General features: G+C 35.4%; 2 protein-coding genes across 17 annotated transcripts in view; one reads left to right on the top strand and one right to left on the bottom strand.

The window, feature by feature from the left end:
- Nucleotides 1-8536, top strand: part of NfI (Nuclear factor I) — a 48456-nt gene extending 39920 nt beyond the window's left edge. For 14 of the 15 annotated variants that reach the window (XM_046626985.2, XM_046626988.2, XM_046626984.2 and 11 more), the window contains one exon: nucleotides 702-8536. In XM_046626985.2, the coding sequence (XP_046482941.1) occupies nucleotides 702-934 (233 nt within the window). In that variant the 3' untranslated portion in view covers nucleotides 935-8536. Of the gene's footprint in view, nucleotides 1-667 lie in introns of all 15 variants that reach the window. The other variant, XM_046626989.2, reaches the window with a different exon arrangement.
- Nucleotides 8301-21947, bottom strand: Cerk (Ceramide kinase). Of its 2 annotated transcripts, none has more exons than XM_046626992.2 (8): nucleotides 21447-21947; nucleotides 12415-12645; nucleotides 12103-12296; nucleotides 11639-12014; nucleotides 11016-11168; nucleotides 10722-10918; nucleotides 10457-10632; nucleotides 8301-10378 (listed from the first exon to the last, which is right to left on the bottom strand). In XM_046626992.2, the coding sequence occupies exons 1-8, from the start codon at nucleotides 21571-21573 to the stop codon at nucleotides 10297-10299; spliced, it is 1536 nt and encodes a 511-aa protein (XP_046482948.1). In that variant the 5' UTR covers nucleotides 21574-21947; the 3' UTR covers nucleotides 8301-10296. The 2 variants fall into 2 exon arrangements, with proteins under 2 accessions (XP_046482948.1, XP_046482950.1); XM_046626994.2 differs by lacking the exon at nucleotides 21447-21947 and adding an exon at nucleotides 12758-12950.
- Between the last annotated feature and the right edge of the window lie 435 nt (nucleotides 21948-22382).

Genomic DNA, 22382 nt, shown 5'->3' with positions numbered 1-22382 from the left:
CGTGCCCCAAAAATAATTCTGCCTAGTTTTTTCAGATTTTTATCTCAACTCTAACCCATGCCCCAAACAGGGGGATTCCATTAAACACTTTCAGGGACACTCAAATGTACTGAACGGATTTCGATGAAATTTAGTATAGGGGCGTTTCTTTCAAAATGGTGGATCCAATACACTGGAGCGGAATCCAAAAAGTGATTTGACTTTCACAGAATGCGGTACTCGGGGGTTTTCGAGATCGCTGATGACGAATCTGAACTCGAAATTACCAAATTCAAAACGGCGGATCCAATATGGCAATATCAAGTGACTTTTGGGGTTTTGATCCACCATATTGGATCGACCACTTTGAATTTTCAATTTTTGAGTTTAGATTCGTAATCGGCGACTCAAAAAATCCTTCATTACCAAATTTCATCTAAATCCGATCGGTAGATTTTATGTCCCCGTGAAAGGGTTGGATGGGGAAATCCACCCTCTTTTGGATACGGGTTAGAGTTGAGATAAAAATTTGAAAAGATTTGTAAATTATATTTGAATTACGTGGAGCCGATTTGAAGGTGAGCCGAGGGAAATTCAAAAATGACCTTTTAAGGGACACCCTAACGAACATAGACATTTGCACTTCATATTGCAAATGAATTATTATCCAGCGAATAAACTTTTATAGAAATTTTTCCCCCCTCCCCCTGCACTCATTTTAGACCGGTACTTTCATTCGGTGCACGCGAACAGTGGGATGGATAAAAGCGGTAATGGCGGAATGATGGGAACCGAGCTTGGAGTGGGAAATGATCCGTCGAGTCACCACCATCATCACCAGCAGCAGCAGCAACAGCAGCAACAACAACAGCAACAACAGCAGCAACAGCAGCAACAACAGCAGCAACAACAAGTGATGCAGGATAAGTCTTGTCGGCCGAAGTCTTCTCCGTGACACCGGGGGATTTCCCATCTTCTTCATTTCACCGCATACTCATCCCCGCTTGTCTGCAGCAACAGCAGATTTCCGTTCATTGTCATTTACATACTGATCGCTGCTGATCACCACCACCTGTACCACCATCATTTTCCGTCGTACGGAAGGTGCCTTTTCATCGTCACACACGCTATTTTGATATCAACAGTTCTCCTTCAGTCGTCTGCATCATGATATGCCCACGTTTGCCTTTGATAAATATACGAGGAGAGCATATCGACGGCCGCGTGGAAAAACCTGCTATCTCGGGTTTCGATTGAAGAACCGGATATTTCGGATGTTCGTGCAAAGAATACCTACTTTATCCACCGATTCAAATCTCCATTCGAAACTTTTTCTCTTTAATGGGCATATTTTCCCACCTCGCTCCTGGACGTGGAAATATAATATTATTATTATTATATCCCCAAAACGGAGCTTGCATGAATTTCGGAACACAACCGCGAGTTTAGTATGGAGTCTGACAGTGCTACCAACTAAATTTGCGGTGGAAAAATTTCACGAATGAGATAGCCGTTTTTTTAAGCTTAGCTCTAGATAGCCGGTTCTTCAAGCGCAATTCGAAATAGCCACTTTTTCCACGCGGTAGTCGATATATTATAGTTTTGTCACCACTACGATATTATATAGAACGTCTAAATTATTGTTAATCCGTATTCGCGGTTTAATTTGAAGAAAAAAAAAGAGTAATAATAATAAACAATAAAAGTAATAATAATTTTAAAAAAACGTCGCTCTCCACGCCGAACTGAAACCTGGGTACCTGTGAAAGAATCTTTGTTCATTTCCAAAAACTCGTTTTCGGTTACTCACTCCCAACGCTTGTATACCTGTTCATGTATTTCCGACGTAATCGGTAGGTATAATATCATTCAATCATTCGTTGATGTTTTTCTCAGCTGTGCAGCCACCGCAATACTTCAAAGATTACAGCGCCATGTCCCCCCTTTTATACCCCGTTTTAATTTTGCAAACTACACACATGCACATAATATCGTTTACCAGAAAAACGAGCAAGGCGGAAAAAAGGAATTTTCTATACGCACACAAATCGAGCCGTGTAACTTTCTTCACTCATCTCTGCAGAACGCGTATTACAAAAGTTTCGAAAGTATGTACCAGGTTTTTTTTCTATATGCATATACATATATACACAGACATGGTACATATATATGTATGTATATATAGTAATATTAAGTAATGTAAGGTTAGCAACCATGACTCAGCGGAATGAATAATTCGTGACGCTTAATTGTGATATTAATTTTTTTGTTTCCCCCCCTAAATTCATACACTTGCAGTAAAAGTGTAACGCGTTCAAGTTATATATCGTATACATCTACATGTGTGTACATATATGTATACATATATGCACACGTAGACAAAAATTATAGATACACCAATATACAATAACGCGATTGGTAATTTGCTCAATATCCCATTGCCAAGCAATTAAATATTAAAAACGCAATTAGCGATCGTGTTGAAAGATTCTTCCGCGCAGAGTGTAAAACCGATCGTTCTTCCATCGTTAGCCAAACTCTTTTCGTCCATGTCCGGCGGTGTTATGGTTCTCAACGGTTATTATTATTTTTTCTCTCTCACTACTATCGTTACATTTCAAGTAAATTTTACTCGACTATTATTTCGTTTTTTCTTCTGTATTTGTTTTTTGTTGTTTGTTTTGATTTTTTGTTCGTTTGTTTGCCTTTTTTTCGGCTTCAAACGTATCTAGTCAAGTGTACATGCGATTGTCAATTGATAGAATATTTTTCTAATAATCTTAGAGTACGTGCGGGACGGTACAAAAGTTATTATCATGTTGTGTTACGTTATACAATTAATTATTATATAATATGTCGACAAACGGAAAAAAAAACAAAAAAAAAAAACTTGTAAAAAAAGGAAAAGAAAATAAGGCGACAAAAAAAAAAGTTACACTTATTTTTATTTCGCAAAACGCGATGCAATAAATACTTGATAATGATAATGATAATAATATTAATAATAATAATTGATAAGAATAATAATATTAATGATGATGACGACGATGATGACGGCGATGATTGATAACAAGGTAAATGAGAAGAGGATTAAATTTTAAATTAAAAGAAAAAAAAAAAACCACGTGAGTTAGATGTAAAAAAATTTCTATTAAGTAGTACGATGTATTTATTTTGCATTAGAAATTAACAAAAGTTGTATAGGTCTGTACAGAAGCAAAGGAAGGAAAAAGAGAAGACAATTCCTTTTTAACGGACATGGAACGGGAGTGTGTAGTCATTAACAAGTTCGTCGAACAATTAATTGTATATGCCTAATGCTCAGGCTAGTGCTAACACTAGTTTAAGACTAGTGCGCGGCTAGTCACCAGAGGCTGCTAGATAGAAACAAAATTCATGATAACTATTATTAATGATTAGCGATTAAAATAGTATAACAGTAAGATTATACATATATTATATATTATACATATACTAAAATTGCAAACCAACGGCAGATATCCTATAATACCCAAATATGCTTCCTAACCTATATCGATTACCTATACCTATAGCGTATATACCTACATTATATTTATTCTTTCTATATACCAACCACTTACCGAATACTATTAAATTAAATCATTATTTACGTTATTCGCGAAAGCTTGTTATATTATATACCTTATACAAACTTATTTAGAATAAACTGAAAGAGTGCGCTTCCATGCAATTCGTGAAACATATACCGCTATACAATTTCTATAAACGCGCCAATGAACTGTTAATTGTTTCTTGAGGTTGTGAAATACCAGAATTAAAGCAACATGGTAATATGAATAAACAAAGGTATTTGAAAGACCATTTATCTGTTGGTGTAAATTCTCTTATTTAAATTTTGTTTTTAGATAGACATAGTTGACGCAAGCTTTTTCTTTTGTACAAGGAACAAAGTTTTTTTCGTTACGAGCGTATAATAATAATGATAATAATAATAAGTTTACATCGAACAGAATCTAATCTCTTTTGAAAACGAGATTCCGTACAGTTGGTATTTATGTTATTAATTTTCACCATATCACACCGTATATGTATAGTTGCGACGTGACGACTTGTCCAAGATCCTGCGGGAACCAAATTAAAGATATAAAATCGTCGATGCACTTACGGAGTTCGAGATGCGACGATAACTGCTCGAGAAAAGTGGAGAAGCAATATTTTTATAGATAAAACTATTAGAACGCGACCAAAACGTAGCAGTAAATAAATAGACGGTTAAAATGCAAATGATAAACATAATTTAGCATTTATGTACGTGAAAACCTATCTCGGAGCACACAAATGAAAATAAAAATCAACGCATCAAAATTATTCCAAAGATATTTTCTCCCACGTTTAAAAACTCATTATTTACCAGTAATTCTCATACGAGTACGATAAATAGTATCGCAAGTTCAAGGTACCCGCAGATATCTTCTTCTAAATAAAATGGTCTAATTCTTTCTAAATTGGTTGCCGATTTTAAACAAAAGGCGTACGTGTTAATTGAACTCTTCAATTTACGGCAGGCACTGTTTCAGTTGATACTAATTTCGTATACCTATAAACCTACATACATATTTATGTAGCGTACTATGGTAATATTGAATATAAAAGTCATACAACTTTTAGTATTACTGCTAAACTACTACTACTACTACTACTACTACTACTACTACTGCTGCTATTACTACTACTACATACTGTTACGACTACTACTACCGTTGCTAACACTAATACTATTAATACTACTACAACCACTACTAATACTACAACTACTACCACTACTACCGTTACCACCATTATTACTACTACCATAATTCGAAGTAACGTATACCGTACCATAGAAGAGAAAATAAATTAATATAAAGATGAAAGAAACTTACACATACAGACACACGATGTAAATATTATTCATAAAATGCTGCGTAATTATTACGCGGTATTATAAAAATTGTGCTCGTTGACTGTAAGGTTAAGCAATAACCCTAATTACTAACAAAACTGCAATTACGCAAGTTATACCAATATCATGTGAATTATTAACAATGAAAAATTATTGTGTCTAGTGTTTTCGCAAACGAGATGTAAAACGTTTTTACTCTATATGCCTCAAGTAAAAATCGATGGCACAATTATACGTCATCAATCTGTTAAATTTTTTTCCCAAAAAATTATACTAATCTCTCATGTAATATTGGAAAATTTGAAAAGAAAAAATGTTTGCAATGCTTTGCAGTCTTCGAGGTAACGATTTAGGTGGAGCTAATTCTTTAAAAAATTCATTATTTTGGTTGAATTGAACTCGACTGAAGAAGACAAGTAGCCGCAGTGAAATTGTAACCAGTGCGTGCAAACTTATAGACTCGAAAGTTTCTCACTGTTAGAAATGTATCCTGATACTCTAAATGAAGAGTGCAAAATACGCGGATCCACCGCTATTGGCTGCGATCCAAGACCGTTTACGAACGATGTTTATAATTGCGATGAATCACGATTGTATGAAGCCCAATAATGCATCTCAATTCGTGTAATCTTTCATACTGATGCAGATAACGACGATAACAACAGAAAGTTTTGCTTGTAATTACCACTTGATAAGCAGAGTGGCTGAATCGGCGAATTGGGATCCAAAATATGAAAAGACGCCATCTCGCGGATGAAAATGTATTACGCTAACCCCAGGACGTATTTGATGATAAAATTCGTTAATTAATCGTGATTTCTCTAGTTATTGTTGCAATGCAATAAAAAAGAAGTCTAACCGCTTGCACTAAGTTCATTGTCTCCTTGTATTCGTATCATTTAGCTGTGGATTCGACCTGAACGATCAGCTGATAAGCCAGTTGTGACGCCATATTGCTCAGCCACGATTACACCAAGCTGGATCCCAATTTTGAGCCTACGGTTCTAAAATCTCTAATCTAATCTGTCATTCTAGAAAACTGATAACTAATATTTGATAACAGATTGACACATTTGAAAATTTACGCTTAGATTGTTATCAAATTTTCAATATATCACATACCACGGAACTTATGCATGGATTATAACATAGAAACACCCCTTACTTTTGTATTTTTTTAGTGTTTATATACCAAGGGAGAGAAAATTGAAATAAATATCACAAATTATTCGTCGATTTTGATGATAAAACGTGAGAATTTTTTTATTCTTTTTTTTTTTTGCAAACAACCGATTTTTCATACAAGAGAAAAGTAAATCAAGAAGCGCTTTCAACCGTAACAGAATCCGTTGGCATTTGTTTTTGTCATCAACAATAATATACTATTAATAGGCCACTCTGAATATAGATAAATAGCGATAGACTCGAAACAATTATACATAGCTTAACAATTGATTACGAAACGAGCCCTTAACCGATAACAACAAGTCTATACATAGTTAATATTACTCATAAATAATTAATGAATAACAATATTGATAATAATAATAATAATAATAATAATAATAATAATAATAATAATAATAATAATAATAGTACTAACAGTAACAATGAAAATAATCTTATTAACATAAAGAGCATAAAGAATTACGACGAAAATGATCGCGATCATGATGATAATGATAATGATATTAATAACAATAATGTGAATTATTATTACTATTAATATAGCAACATGCCTATGACGGTATATATGTATTTATAATATACATACATACATACATGTATATATATATATATATATATATATGTATGTATACAAATATATACATAAATATACACAAATCCATATATACATAATTATATTATAATAAATGCAATAATATATTTATCGAATATTTATTGAGCAGAAATTACATAAAAATTGTGTAGTATTATTGTACAAAGTAGAAAAGAAGAGAATGAAACGTTGTTTTCCTCTTTGCATTGATTTTTTGTTTGGATCGTTTGGTCCTATAATTTATGTATTCTCGTATCACGATCATATATTTATGTGTCTTTTTTTTTCTTTTCTTACGATTGTGAACGAAGTTCATGTTATACATCAGGGATTAGACTAAATATAATACGTAGTATAATGTGCTTCATTGAGCGAGGAAGAATAAGGCAAGCAAGTGAAGTTTCTTTAATATTTATTTTTACGTGAAAAAAACAAACGTGTATAAGAAGTCAAACCTGTCTGATCATATTCGATTGAGATTTGATATTAAATTGATAGTGCGGGCGAATATACAGAACTATTCGATTACAGCTTTTGTAATTTAAGATCGGGATATTGATCTGCCTATTTTGGCGATAACGTATATATATATACATTCTACACGTTATACATGAGTATGCATAATAATATATATATATATATATATATATATATATATATATATATATATATATATACACATATGCATACTCATGTATAACGTGTAGAATGGCAGATGAGCTGCGTGACTGATGGAATTATTATAGTGATGGAGACTGCAAATCGTAAGTGAAAACGAAGGACAGAACTGATAACACCGCGAGTCCACGAGTAAATAATTTTAATAACGATGACGATAATAATGTTAATAACAATAAAACTAATAATAATAATAACTACAATAACAAAAAAATAAATAAATAAATAAATTAATGATAGCATGATAATAGTACGATCTATTGAGGAAAATATTATTAATTTTTCATTTATTATAATTGGTGATTTTCCATTGTATTGCTATATTATTATTGTAAAATATAATGTACGTCAATACGATATAATCACCGAAAAATCGCGCTGTAATGTCGAGGAATTTAGCACCGCAGTATATAAATATATACCTTGCTCCGCCATTATATATCCCGTGTCCATAATGTTTGAAATAATAATTGATATTATGTATTACATATATATCCGACAATATTAATCATTAAAATTCTTAGTACATATATAAAGACAACTTGTTACGTTTATGCGCAATGGTTAATGTACATTATATATGCGTGAAAGTTTTGTAGTGTGCGACGTACCTCGTTGTAGTCTTCCTTAATTTTCAATACAATTGAACTTATTATAACAAACTACAAATATGGGGATAAAAACAGAGGAATTTTTTATTACAATTACTGGAATTTACACATTGAAAATTAATTGAAATGCCGAAATCGTATACGGTTTAAATACATACATGTATACTTGTTGTTATTTGAATTTCAATCGATATTCTCAGAAGTCGGGAATCATGTAATTCGGAAACCATTTCACCTTTACCTTGTATACTCTTTATGCTTTTCTATTTATAAATTACATAATACTTATGATTCATTCCGCCAATACGATTATCGTAAAGGATCTCCCAATTCATTTACGGCCTGAGATGATTTTCTGAGGAACAATTCACAGTTCAACTGATTTTTTTTTTTCACTCTGTAGCACTAAAAGACGTACAATTAACAATTGCGTGAAAATAGGATACGCGCATAAGATCTCAATTTTATTGATAACCCGATTCCTCGAAATCGATAAACAACATCCTTTGTTGTCGTATAAATACTTTTATTTCGGTACAAGTATTTGGAGTATGCGGAATGAATTTGTACTTTGAAAAATCTCCATGCTTGCAATAACTTGAAATATTGTAAAATAATAGCTGTAAAAATTATGCCAGTACCCTATTGATATCGTTCGCGTAATCTGCCCAACTAAATTTACTAAATTATAATTACGTGAAAAATGGTTATAACAATATGTGTATAATAAGTGTGGTATTCATAAATCAAATTTGACACGTTCACGTATGAAAACAATGATGGATTCATCGTTAATTAGAAAAAAAAAACTATCGATGCCGGAACCGTGCGATTTTTAATAATTCTACATTGAACCTGTGGGCATATAAAAATCAGATCATTGCCTAACATAATATATTCTTCTAATGTAATCTCGCAGGCGTTTTCAAAAAAGTTCATCTCAATCACTTTGTCATTTATACTCCAGAATGAACCTAACATAGTATGTATTATAATATCAAATATTTTCATAATACTATTTCAAGCTTCACTCTTATACACATACATTACAGAATCATCACAAACGAAGTATATAAAGTTTACATAAAATATATCGCACCACTGCTTATCTTCGGTATAAAATTAAAGGGTAATACTCTGCAGTAACAACGTACCCATTCGTCACTTCGTAGTCATAGATTTCGGATCAGGCATGGAAAACGTTTTTAAAATGCGTAATACTGCCCTTCATCAAGAGGTTAAAACAAACAGCAGAAGAGAAAAGGCAAAATTATTTGTATCAACCTGAAAATGTCAATAGTCTTATGAATCCCTAGGTCACCCTGTATACTTTCTAAAATATTTATCAAGCTACGTGTATCCGTCACTATATAATCATTTAATATTATGAACCTACAGACACACGAATAATCTTATCGTATCGATTTCCAGTTTTAATTTAACATTCTCAATAATAATCAAGCTGATATTTTCTACTAATTTAGAAATTATAAATCCACCTTCTACATGTATGCAAAACTTATATTCTACATTGATATACTCAATCATCACGCAATATTTTCTTCTAAAAACAAATTGGTAAACATTCACTTCCGTATCACTAGTAACAAAATCACAAAAAAAAAATACTTAATTAAGAGAACAAAGCGAAACATCGTATGGAATAAATTTTCTCTTTACAAAACCATTACACCTTAAGTGTCTAATACAATTCTATGCCATAGTCGAGCATTGAAAACCTATTTAATTACTTAATATACTGGAGGGTAGACTGCGCATCTTATTAAAGCACCTATTGTATCGTAATTCAGTGCTTTGCAAACTTTAATAACGACCGAGTAATTCGCCAACCAATATATCGTCCCAACATGACGGTTTTTTCCCTTTAGCATAGAAAAATCAAAACCATGCATAGAGGGGGGAAAGAATATAAACAAAAAATGAGATCGGTTCAAAGTAAATGCAAATACGTGAAGTGTAGCACTTGTTACTCTTTTAAATAACGAAAGCTCCCGAGCAATTCCCAAAATTTAGCGCGCGCATAGCGATGATATTATGCGTATTTCATGTGTATATAATATTCAATAAAAATATAAATACTAATTATGTTTTAAAAATATAATACCAGATAAAAAATAATAATAGTATCAATAAAAGTGGCATGTCTTAACAATACGAGGCAAGCTTATAAAAGGAACTACAACGTTTAATTATTGATATGAAATTTCTGGGGTGAGCTCAAAGGGAGATAAAAAAAATCGGTATCTTGTGAAGCGCAAATGTAAACAGAATTCCCGCTTTTCCGAATTCTCAATTCCCGCTCTTTAAAGCGGACAAAAGCAAGATGTATCGGTAATGGAATCCTGCATGCGCCTCGTATAAACTTTAAGTAACTGGCAGTGTACCCTGAAAAAGAGATTAATGGAAGTCAGACGTGAATGCTCCAGTTCAATGTTATTACGAGAATTATTATGAGTACCTTACCTGATTTTCAAATTCGAATCCTGAATTACTTCGCCGTCGCAATTCCACACGCTGAGGTCAGGCTGCGATTGAGGTATGTTCACCTCGGTGTTGTCAGCAGGTACATTTATCACAGACGGAAGAGGTCGGAATTTGAATTCCCTGGCTCTGTATACTTCGACGAAAGGGAGATCGTACTGGATTGCGTAAAAGGGTTGATGTTTAGTTAGGTAGATGCAAAAAGATAATTCATAACGCGACAAAAATCTTCGAGCATTCTTCTTACCAAATTCTTATTCCTACTGCTCAATCTCAAAAGGACTCTGATGTTATTTAAAAACGATGTGTGCCTGATCAATATCACGTCAATACATCCATCTCCGATGTGACAGTGTGGACTAAAGCCTGAGGGACTTCGATCGCATGCACATGAAACATTGGCACCATTGACCATAAAGAATTTACCTCTCACTGTCCGCCATTCTGAAAAACAGAATCAAAACATCGGTATTAGTGAGAAGTTTCAAATCGATGCCGAGAAGTGCAGTGAAAAACAACTAAAGGTACTGTTATCGCTTACTCAATATTTCTTTATCGCAATCGTTATTACGTGTATGTTCAAAGCATCTGGTACAATTTTCTGTGCATTTAGTGCTAGCAGCTGGATGACACGGATCCGATAAGAGCTCTATTTCCCCTTCGTATCCTTTGTTGGCGAGTATTTTCTTGAACCCTGAAACATGTGATAAACTGGTGAGTGAAGAAACGGGCCTGTTAACTACCAAATTGCAACAGACAATAGCATATTGTGTAACAAGGAGGTAAGTTTGCAGTATGAGTCGTGGGTGAGCCAAAGACAAATATTGCAAATACGCAAGGCGAAAGGACCGTTGCCTCCTTCGTGCATACGATTCTTTATACAACAAGAGTATGTTACGCGTCTTTTCATAAAGCACGAAATTGAGGTTAGGGTCGCGTAATGTGAGATTTGTTTCCGACAGCGCATGCGTGCAGAACTTGAAACTGGTCTTATCTGTACTCTGCGCATGCGCATTCGCAGAGTCACTCGACCGTCGTAGAAACGGGTACTTTGTGTACGAAAAATACGCATGGAAAAATGCCGAAAATATGCACGTGTTATGTAAAAAATTTTCACTCCGATTTCTGATGAAGAGAAATCTGATATCACGCACATCTACCGACCTGAATAATCGTATCTCTGTGGTCCCATCCAGCGAAACTTTTCACTATCTCGGATTACGTCGCCAAGGTAGCCATAGCTAAGGACGCTAGCGTATAACCTTAGCAAGGAACGATTATTGTGGACAGATGATAAATCGAGTCCTGTTGTGTCTCCAAAAATGATATGTATAACGGCAGTTTGAACGTCGATCGTCCCGTGGAGGCTGTAGGCTACAGTATCGGTACTTCCGCTCGGAATAACGCCGACTGGTAATTTTGGGGGCGGTAAGACAGCTTCTGGATCATTTGGGTCCAGGTCCTTGTCCTTTACAGTCCGTAATACCAACCCGTTGAACACCTCGGAAAAGGTGCCGTCTCCACCAATGCAAGCAACAGCCTGTGAAATTGTATGTTAGTATTAGTTGAGTTGACCTTCTTATTTTTGTACCAGCGCACGGAATTCGGTTTACAATTTTTCTCTTCACCTCAACGTCGTCCAAATTGCAGGTAAGCAATGTGTCTCGGATGTGTCCCGCTCTTTCGGTGACCAACATCCTTGCTTCAACGCCTGCCATGGCAAGCAGCGGTTGAACATCACTTTCCCATATTTTCAAGCCCTTTTTCTTACCCCCGATTGGATTAACAAAGACCATTATTTTTCTAGGACGATGGGTCAAACCTGGAATATAATGATGTGGGGTTTTACTTTTAAAATTACGATCAAATCGAAGTATGAGAGTGGTTAAAGTTAACTGCTCAAAACGGTAGGATTCTTTATGACTTGACTGTAAACTGACCTGACAGATAGTTACGAATAGTCTTCACCCAAGAAGCTACTTGTCTAGAATCGGTGTGACTCATTCTAACGCTGTGATGACTCCATTTGTGTTTAGAACCACGAGCCGCATAATGAAGCACAAAACTTGTTGGGGCTTGGGACTTTTCGTCAACACCGCCAGTGTTATCTACGTCTGCATCATTGCCATAATGAGCTGCTAGGACGTCGGTCAAAGGTAAAGTCCACCTTGCTGCAAAATACAATTCTATTAATAATGTCACTAAAGTGAATATTCTATTTTGTTCATCTGTATTATAAGTACATGTACATATAAATAATTGTAGACACTACAATTTTTTTACTTTTGATCCCGCTGGTAGGAAGCGTGACGCATGGGATTAATTTAATCATCTGTCTGCAGCGATGAGAAATATTGAGTGATCAAGATTGCCTCGCGATGTTTTTTAATTTGTAAATCATGAGTCTTGAATAGTGAAGCTTGGCATCTTTCGTTCCACTGTCAAATGATGGTTCAGCAGATTTTTTCCGACCTTCTAGTGATACAAAAAACAAACTTCGCTGCTGTCCACTATAAAATGCGCCGAACAGTTTTACGGGAAACGTTTTCAAAAACAAAATCTTAATTATTATTCTCAGACGATAGCTCGTAGCATATAATGCGCTCGTATACTTGAGAATTGGAAATTTGAGAATACTTGGGAATTTTACTTATCATAATATATAGGCATAACGTGACATCTGCGACAAGCTCGTAGCTATGAGTCACTAAGTATCTACACGCCATGCAAATATATCGATACTGTGTGAATATACACATTCGCATGCACATGACTGTATGCATGGAAAATCGCACAAGTATTTGCGTCAGAAAATATTGCAAAACTACTCGATACGTGCGATGGTATGCGTGCGTAATGATGATCGTTTCTTTGATCAACGGTGGGACGGAACTTGAACGGAACAAAGAGGATCTGTGAGTTGGGTGAATTGGAGAAAATTATATTATTCGAATGATGATGTGAAATGCTAATGGATTCGCCAGGGAAAACGATAGATTTTCGTCTTAATGCTGCTGCTGTTAGTCCTATGCTCTTTTTTGAATTCCCTTTGGATTATTTGAGAAAATTTCGATGGTCTTCAAAGTGCTGAAATCAATTCTTTGATGCACTATATCTACGTCATTTTGCTAGAGAAATCGATTGCGCGCTGTCCGAACGCGCTGTGAGCAACGGACCAAGAGTTACAGACAGCCAAATCCTGGCGGATTCGCTTCCAGGGTATTATTGAGTGTTTTTTCAGTGGATCCTAAAATCAGTGGTATTAGAATGATATTGCAGCTGATCACTCAAATTCCACTCAATTCATCGGTGTAGTTGTGAAATTTTTACGATGGGGCTTTACCAAAATTACACTCAGAAAATCCACTTTGGTATCATCAAAATATCACTTTAATCCACTGGCAATCTCTAACTATAAGTCCAGTACTTGCGAATTTCACTATTCAAAAATTCCTATAAATCATTTTCGACGAGGATTTTTCTTTCTCTAAATTGTATACATTTTTTATTTTCAAATCTTTACGATATAATTCACATAATATCGTCGAGATAATTCTATTTCCAATTGAAGTTTGCCTCTGGCATTTCAAAAATTTTCATAGAAACATTTCTTTTCACAAGACATGAAACAATTCTTGTAATATTAGAGTCAAAACGCGCGCTCTGAGGGTAAAATTCAGTTTTCGGAAAATTAGCAAGAAAGTAGACTGTCACAAATGTCGGCCGTAAATCATATAGAAAACTTGACCAAAATTGATTCAGCCAACGGTTATCCAGAATTTAATCAGACTTCAGTCACGAATAATCGACCACCAAACAGATAAAACGACCATTTGCGAGATATTTCGAGACGGCGTCAAAGCTGACTTTTCAATCTCTGCGAATTGCCTTGAATATCACGTTTGTAGTCATTGGGGGAATCATTCACTGACGTATGGAATTGGAAGTCACACAACCTGTCCTTATACTCTTCACTGTACAAGTAATTGCATCTTGGCGAAGGAGAGTTCTGTCAATAGTAGCCGCAAAAAATCCTCCTCACTAAATTCTACTCCCCGTTCACTTTTTCTTCGATTGTATTGATCACATGAATTAGGTATCGGAAATTGTGAAATGTAAAAAATGAGAAGAATATGAGCTAAACATAGGTTATTGTAAAATTTTCACCATCGATTGAACCGAAATAGATTAGATTAGACTTTGAGTCATAACTTGAAATAAAAATTAAGTTGAAAACTCGCTATTTTCTTTCTCCCAGCAACTTTTTCCAAATTCTTATCTCTTCAGCTTGTATCTCGGTGAGGAATGAAGATTCTCCGTATTTTTAAACGCGAAATGAAACGTTTATTCTTGTAATTTCAAGCAGAAAGAAGTTCTTGCAAATTGGTGAACGCGCTTAAAGTTTATTCACGTTTTGAATGAACCCAATTTTTTTTCGTCCACCCTGTACAATAGATATATGTGCTACTGAGGCAACACAAAGAGAATTGGCAACGACATTGAGTATTCATAACATAACATCGTTGATTCAAAGTTCCACATCTATTTATATACTGAAGTAGAATCAAATTCTGCCAGCCCGTGAAAACATAGTCACCTCAACCGGGTCTGCTAACTGTTCTTTTTTCTATTTTGGGGCGCGATGGCGTAACTGCAACTCCGTTAAAAGTTTAAGTAACCCCTAACGAACCGCTAAGTGTATGGTCTCCGTTAATGGGTAAACACCGTTACGTGAGAACAAATTTTAAATGGCTGCAAGTGGGGAACGAAGGAAGTGAGAAGAATGTGGACAATTCTGAAACCAATTTTCGGTGGAAAAGTAAAACCTACGGTACGACGGAGCTTCACTTTACAAGCGTCACACCCGAAGAATATGGAATTCACAGATGGAAGGCAAAAGGATTCGATTGGTCCAAATATTTTTGGATCCACCTCGAAAAATACCCGCCTTATTTGGGTTGGACTGGCGGAGTGCTTGAACCGGAATCCATTTATATAAGATGGGACTTGGTATAGGGACAGTGGTACGGATCAATGGCTACTAACACCCCTTACTACCTTCCACTCCGGAGCGAATTCGTAAAGCAGATTCTTTTGTCATCAATGCATTGAAATCAGGGGTGAATTTTCAGATCAAAGGAAACTCCGTTATACTTTCTTAAGGCGAGTGACGATGTTTGGTAAAGAACAACGTCCGTAGATAGGCGATTGGATAGAGGAATCTTCCGTAAGAACTACGATAGTGATTTCAAATGGCGGTAACCTAGGGTTTATCAATTTTTTTTATTTTTTTTTCCATTATGTTCAGACTGTAATATAAAGTCTACGCACTATACACAAATTGGAACAAAATGGCGACCATGCGAAGACCTTCCCTTGCCCACTCGTCTATCTACGGACCTTGGTGAAGAAGTAAATGTCAGGTTCACGCCTTGTGACATTTTTCGATTCAGTGATAATAAATTAATTGTATAGGCAATAATTTATATATTTTACATATATTATACATTATCGCTTATTATACAAATTGTATATTTCACGTGTAAATTTTAATTACTATTGTATACAATGTAAGCGGTATTTGAATTTTATTTATGGATGCGTGTAATTAAATATTGTCTTATGCAGAAGTTTCTAATCAACTTATATTTCCAATATTACGCAATGTTTACTTTATTTTCCTTCATATTCATGTCTGAATTGATTTGAACTTAGCGCAAGATCCAGAGGTAGGGGGTATTTGTAAGTTTGTCCTCAGACGCGCTAGATAGCGTTAAATATCGTATATGAAAATATATTGATGTACTATGCTAGTATCCACACTATTCCACCCTCCGTGAACTGGTGTATACCTATAATGGATTTACGGTATAGAGATATTATAAATAGAGTAAACAAGTGAGCCATACAAGCTTCCAATCGACAAAAAGAGAGTGACTAATCCATCTTTTTGTACTAAAAACAGTGTAAGGAGTTGAGTGTGCAGTGCAGCTTTTCGGAGACTAACCAATAGAAAAGTTCAGCCAGTTGACGTCGCAACAAGCGGTCCATTCAAAACTGTTAATAAATTAGTATCCGAGGTAGATCAGGATGTTACACATAAAACGTAGACTGAATTCTTCAGTCCACGCAGAATGCAAATGCGAATACTATTTTACAGCTGCAGGTCCCACCACGATTCTTACATCCCTTAAACGAGAAATTGACCCTTTTATTGAATTCGTGAAACGACGAGACTCAACGCGATGCGTGAACTAGCGCGTTTTTTCATGCGTTCATCAACGTTTAGTTGAGGTTATATTTCATTTTGTACACGTGCATGCGCCGTAGGATTACCATGACCTGCCGTGACGTCAACTCACAAACAACTTATAAACACCAACTGGCGGAATGTGCGACCTTGTACGAAAATTGGTCCTATATCGAGCACATTTTACCTCTTACACTATGCTACCAAGCATGCGCAGTGTTTCATTGCGCAGAAGTAGAGCAGCTTATGATTCTGACGCATGCGTAAATGCGTACGCAAACAAGGATAAAACGGTCGCTCGATTTTCTTTCTCTTTCTGTCCGTCAGGCCTTTCCACTTATGCTCACCCCTATACTTTGCCTACTCTATGTATAATATCTCTATGATTCGCGGTCTCTGCCTCGATCAATAAGAGAGTGTTCGCCCTTACCAGACGCGTTGGCAGCTCCGACTATGTCTACACTAACATAATACTAACTTAACGTTTAATCCTCTCGCCTTCATCGAAGCAATACGCCATTCGTGCGGGAAAAGTTTGATAGGACATGACAGATTCTGACAGAATTTTATAAAATCGGATTCAAAAGCGCGATAGACTTATCACTTTGTGTCATGTTTCTCAATCCTATTCTCAAAACTCTCTGGTTCGTTCTATTTTCCGATGGGATCCTGTAGGAATCCAGCAGACAGCAAATTTAGATGGACTCTATGATATTATTATAGAAATTTCCAATAGGGCCCACAGGAACGTACCTACATACATATTTATAGTCCATTCGGTCAGGAGCGTCGTCCCGAGCCAATAACGTCTGAATTATTGAACACCGGGCACTATAATTTAGGGGCGACTTTATACGTGAACTATTTTAAAAATGAGTAATCCATTGACGAATTTCCCGAGAATGGAAGAAATTTGTCGTTAGTGATGGATACAGTTTGTCATCAGACATACCACTTCCTATCTTTATAGCCAGCCTATAATAATGATTTGTTGATAAGGTTTTGAAAAAACTTTTTCAATTTCTGGATGAACTTTACATTTTCTCTCAGTCCATAATTGGGAAATTGTTTTAACTCGCCTCGTGTCTAACTCAACCCAACCTAACCTAGCCTAAAATTTGGATTTTCAACACTAGGAAATAATAGTCATACATACGCCCCTGATCAGTAACTCGACAACGTTTTTTGTTTTCAAACGCAAGTGAGGTAAAGACGTTAAGTGCCTTAACATTGGAGAGAGGGCAACGGAAATATTACGCCTGATAAGTGCAAGTGTACCGACGAAACAACGGCCGCCGGCTGTTTTCGCAGTGTTGAAGATAAAAATCGCACTCTATCATAACAATTAATCAAGCCAGATGAAAACGCACGACACAAAGGAATAGACTAACAGCGCGGTATAAATAATACAGTTTCTTGCATGTTGGCGCAAATCATTAGCCGACAGTAGTTTTTTGTCGATATACGCAAATACGTGACGTATGACGCAGTGATTCTTATTCAACTACGTGGGTAGAATTATAATAAACATTGATTCGGTTTTTCTGAATCTCTCAACTTTTCCTTCGCTCTTGAAATTTTGACGATACGGTGATAATTACGTTAATGGAGTGTCGGGTCAAGTCGGTGGGTTTTATAACATTACAGCAGTAGCCTTACATTGGTATTTTGATGTCCATTACTATCAGCGTAACTAAATGTACACTAATTCAAAGTATAATTTAATTTCTTCTGAATTCCGGAGACATCTGTGTTTACTGAAAAAATTTGTTGTTTCGGCCCAACTTCAAGTCGTTGTAATTCGAAGCGTGCGCGACCTTGACGACGTGCGCAAGACCCGCTCTTCTTGTTCCGGAATACCTTGGGAGAGTCTCAGGCTCAATGACGCGTGCGCTATTTGCATGCACGAGATGAAGATTATCTGCACGTTTATCTCTTCGTGAAATGATCGATTGCTCTTCAATAATGCCATGCGACGAAATATTTCCACGTTTTCATATTTTTGTAAGGAAATAATACAATTATAGATAGTGAAAATTAAATAATTTTAATATAACTTGTACATAGCTAATAGCTTTCAGTTATGTTTCACCAGTTTCACCGTTTTTATTTCTACTCTAATCTGCCAGTTGCGTAACTCTGACGTTATAATGGATTCCATTCAACTTGGTTAGCTAACGCGAAGTATTAAAATTCATTATAGAATAATTCAAATAGTGTTTTTTGTTTATTACCGCACCTCTAGCTACTGCAATACGATATTACAAACGGGTATAGGATATGTGCGGGTAATATTCATGAAATATAATAAGATGAAAGGCCACGAATCAGCATAACTCAACGAGTATTTTAATACCTGGCGATTTACTTGGCCTTTTTTCTTTGTACCTTCTATTCCCGCCGAAGTGAGAAAAAGTGTGCACGTCCAATTCCCATGACGTACAGAATCAAAAATCGAAGCAAACGAACGTAATAAAATTTTAATACTTGTAACAACCGGTTAATGTTGTTTCTGCACATGATTCAATAGCAATGGTAACAAAACAAATAAAAATAACTTAGTTTAGATATAACACGACAATGTAGTTGATCTATGCGCGATAAAGACCTGTACGTTATTATGTGCAACATACAATTAGCTACAAGCTGCACATATAGCCTATGGGTATGCATAGCCTGATCTTTGTATTATATTATACGTATTATCGAATATCTTCTTCCCGTTTATATATAATGTTTGAGTGATACGTATAATTATTATAGCTATACGTATAATTATATGTAAGTTATTAGCTGCACGTTTCGTAGATTAATGAGACCTATTTTTTCAATTATAATATATCTACGTTTGCCTGTACATATGTAGAATAAATTAATGCAAGTTATCCAGAAAATAAATGTATAATATAAAAGTTGATACATAACTTTATTGTTCTCTTAACGTTTTGAAAATCATTGTTAAATCATCGGTAAATTTATCAATTGAACGGCAATCTGCAGAACACAATGATCATATATACCTATATCTAATATAAATTCTTCGGTTACACAACAATATGAACCGTAATTTTAATGATTACAATCATAACGGTTATTGTAACGATAATTGTGCGGTCCTAGTCTTCTTCTGTTGTGTTATAATTGTATATAACGGTAAAGATAACGTATGTATGTATATCAAATGCCGCTAATTGTTTTAATTCAGACGAGCTAAGCGTTTGATACGTGCGTCATTAATTAATGTCATTCCCCTTCCTGATTCAGGAACAGATTGAACTGCCTTTACTGTTACTAGCATGCGTGAATGTATAACGGAGTAGAAGATTTACGTAATAATATCATGAATATATATCTATATGTATATCCGATTTAATGAAGTGTATATATATATATATATATATCACAATAATATCATAATATCTATGTATGTACTGTACACATATAAATATCCGTACTATCTACACTTCATTAAATCGGATCGTTTGAAATATATCACTGCAACTATAATTCAGAATAATTGTAATAATACTGATGACAATCGACACATATAAAAATGAATGTATATCTGCGTATATGTACAGAAATGAATTCTACGTGGTGTTGCCACACAAATTTTCTTAAACTCTACGATTCGTTTTATCCTATCCAGTAAAGCAAAGTGTACGGATCTGCATGTATCTGAGATCTTAAAAAATGACCAACTTTCACTTTTGATCGCAGTATTGGCCGACTTTTATTAAAGTAATCATTTATATATACAGATGCATATTGGTACAGAATAATTTCTGTTGATTTTCGCATTTTCGTCGACTGATCATAATTTCCGTATATTCGATAGTTTCAAAGGTAGAGATAGAAAGTTTCATCGACCGTTTGGACCTTACATTTTAACACATTTTAACTCACACACTGTTAGAAATTGACCTAGTATTGTATACTATGTGTTTCATAATTGACATCGTGCACGTTTAACTGAAAAAAAGATTTGACCGTGAATTGGTGAAATATAGATTTGTCAGCTGATTGCTTACCTGCGTTTTATTATTCGTTTACTTTTTTACTTATGCCACGTACAGCGGTCTATAATTGTACTGTGTCTTGCCTTGGGATCAGAAGTTATGTACATATACAGGTGCTCAAAACGTCCTTGAATAAACTGCCATCGAACAAGGAAAATAACTGACCGACGAATATTTAGTCATTTCAAGTCAGATTTCAAACATTTTTTGTTCATTTTTTGTATCATATTGTACGATTTTATCGAATCGGATTTTAGGACACATATCTCACAGAATCTTTTTTCGATCATTTCAGTTAATAAGCATTAAATCTGGCTGAAAATGCGGGCCGAAATATCGAAAAAGAAACTTAGGAAGTTTAGATATTTTCCGTTGATGATCTCTATAGAAAAGGTTATCGGTAGTCGGTAGAAATTCATATTTCACATATAATATGACATGACGTGATCTGCAGTTCGTAAGTAAGAATCAAAAGATCTTTATCGTGATGAATATGACAGCACAATCGCTTACATGTAGAGTGAAATTATTTACGCGGTCATATATTATCATATAGATCAACACATCAGGGAGGAATTAATGTGAAATTCTTTTCATTTCTTCCGTCATGACAATAAAGTATACAAAGCAATTTGTTAATGTGTAGCTGCAGTATATACAATGTGGATGTTAAATAACGTGCAAAGAAACCATAATTACTCACTGTAAGGAGGTCGTTCGGTTTCCCAGATGAGGGTTCCCCGATGAAAATATACCCTGCATCTCTTTTTACGAATCACAAACGTGTTGAGGAGCACTGCATCCGAGGCATGATCGTTAAATTCCTGCATCGCGGTGACGGTCTAAGTACGAGTCTTAAATTTACTTTTATTTTCCCAGCTGTGCTCTGCCGTTGCAGGTGTATATTATTGACGCTTCCGTTCTCGTTTACTTGTTATCGGAGTCACCACCTTTTATCATTACAAAATACCGCTATTCAAACGGTCGACATATTCTTTCGTCCCTACCCAAAACTCTCGCCGTCGGACAAACTTTAGCGGCACCGCATAGCGTCAACGGATCGATCTGACACCGATGAATTGTATGTACAGAAACGCGTTGCGTATATACGGACGGACGTAAGAATCATTCACCTATCTGCGGTCAACTCCTGGCTGGCTGCGCCTGCCGACTACTGAAGTACTGAAACTGACTTTACTGACTGACTACCAGTGTCCCAGAGTGGGTGGAGGAGTGGCTGGGTATTTTGAAACAATTGAAATAGAGCTACCTGCTCGTGAACTCGGGTGGTAACACAGAAATCAATGTTACCAACGAATTTCCGTAATACGTCGATATCTTATCGTTGACCCAATACTCTTTGGATAACTCTGTTCATTCTGATTATTTACCAACATTCCACCAATCAAGTATATTCGTAGTATTGTTCGTGGAGCACGAATGTCACGTTAGGAAGAATCCTATACAACACCTGTAAGAATTATAAGTCGGTCTGGATTTTACTACCGGCAATGCTTTGCTTCCAAAATTACAAAAATTTTCCTCGAATCGCATGGATGAATAATTCGTGGCTGATACTCCGGTACTTAGGACAGCTATCGCTATATTCGTTAATTTATCGGGTAAAGCTCCGTAAAAG

Source organism: Neodiprion pinetum, chromosome 5, assembly GCF_021155775.2.
Source record: "Neodiprion pinetum isolate iyNeoPine1 chromosome 5, iyNeoPine1.2, whole genome shotgun sequence".
Lineage (NCBI taxonomy): Eukaryota > Metazoa > Arthropoda > Insecta > Hymenoptera > Diprionidae > Neodiprion > Neodiprion pinetum.
This window is presented reverse-complemented; position numbering and strand designations above follow the sequence as displayed.

Coding starts and splice junctions, on each gene's coding strand:
- Cerk (XM_046626992.2), bottom strand. CDS start 21,573: ATGCAGGAATTTAACGATCATGCCTCGGATGCAGTGCTCCTCAACACG. Junction 12,297..12,414: donor TATTCGTAACTATCTGTCAG/GTCAGTTTACAG, acceptor ATTATATTCCAG/GTTTGACCCATCGTCCTAGA. Junction 10,379..10,456: donor GATTCGAATTTGAAAATCAG/GTAAGGTACTCA, acceptor TCTCTTTTTCAG/GGTACACTGCCAGTTACTTA.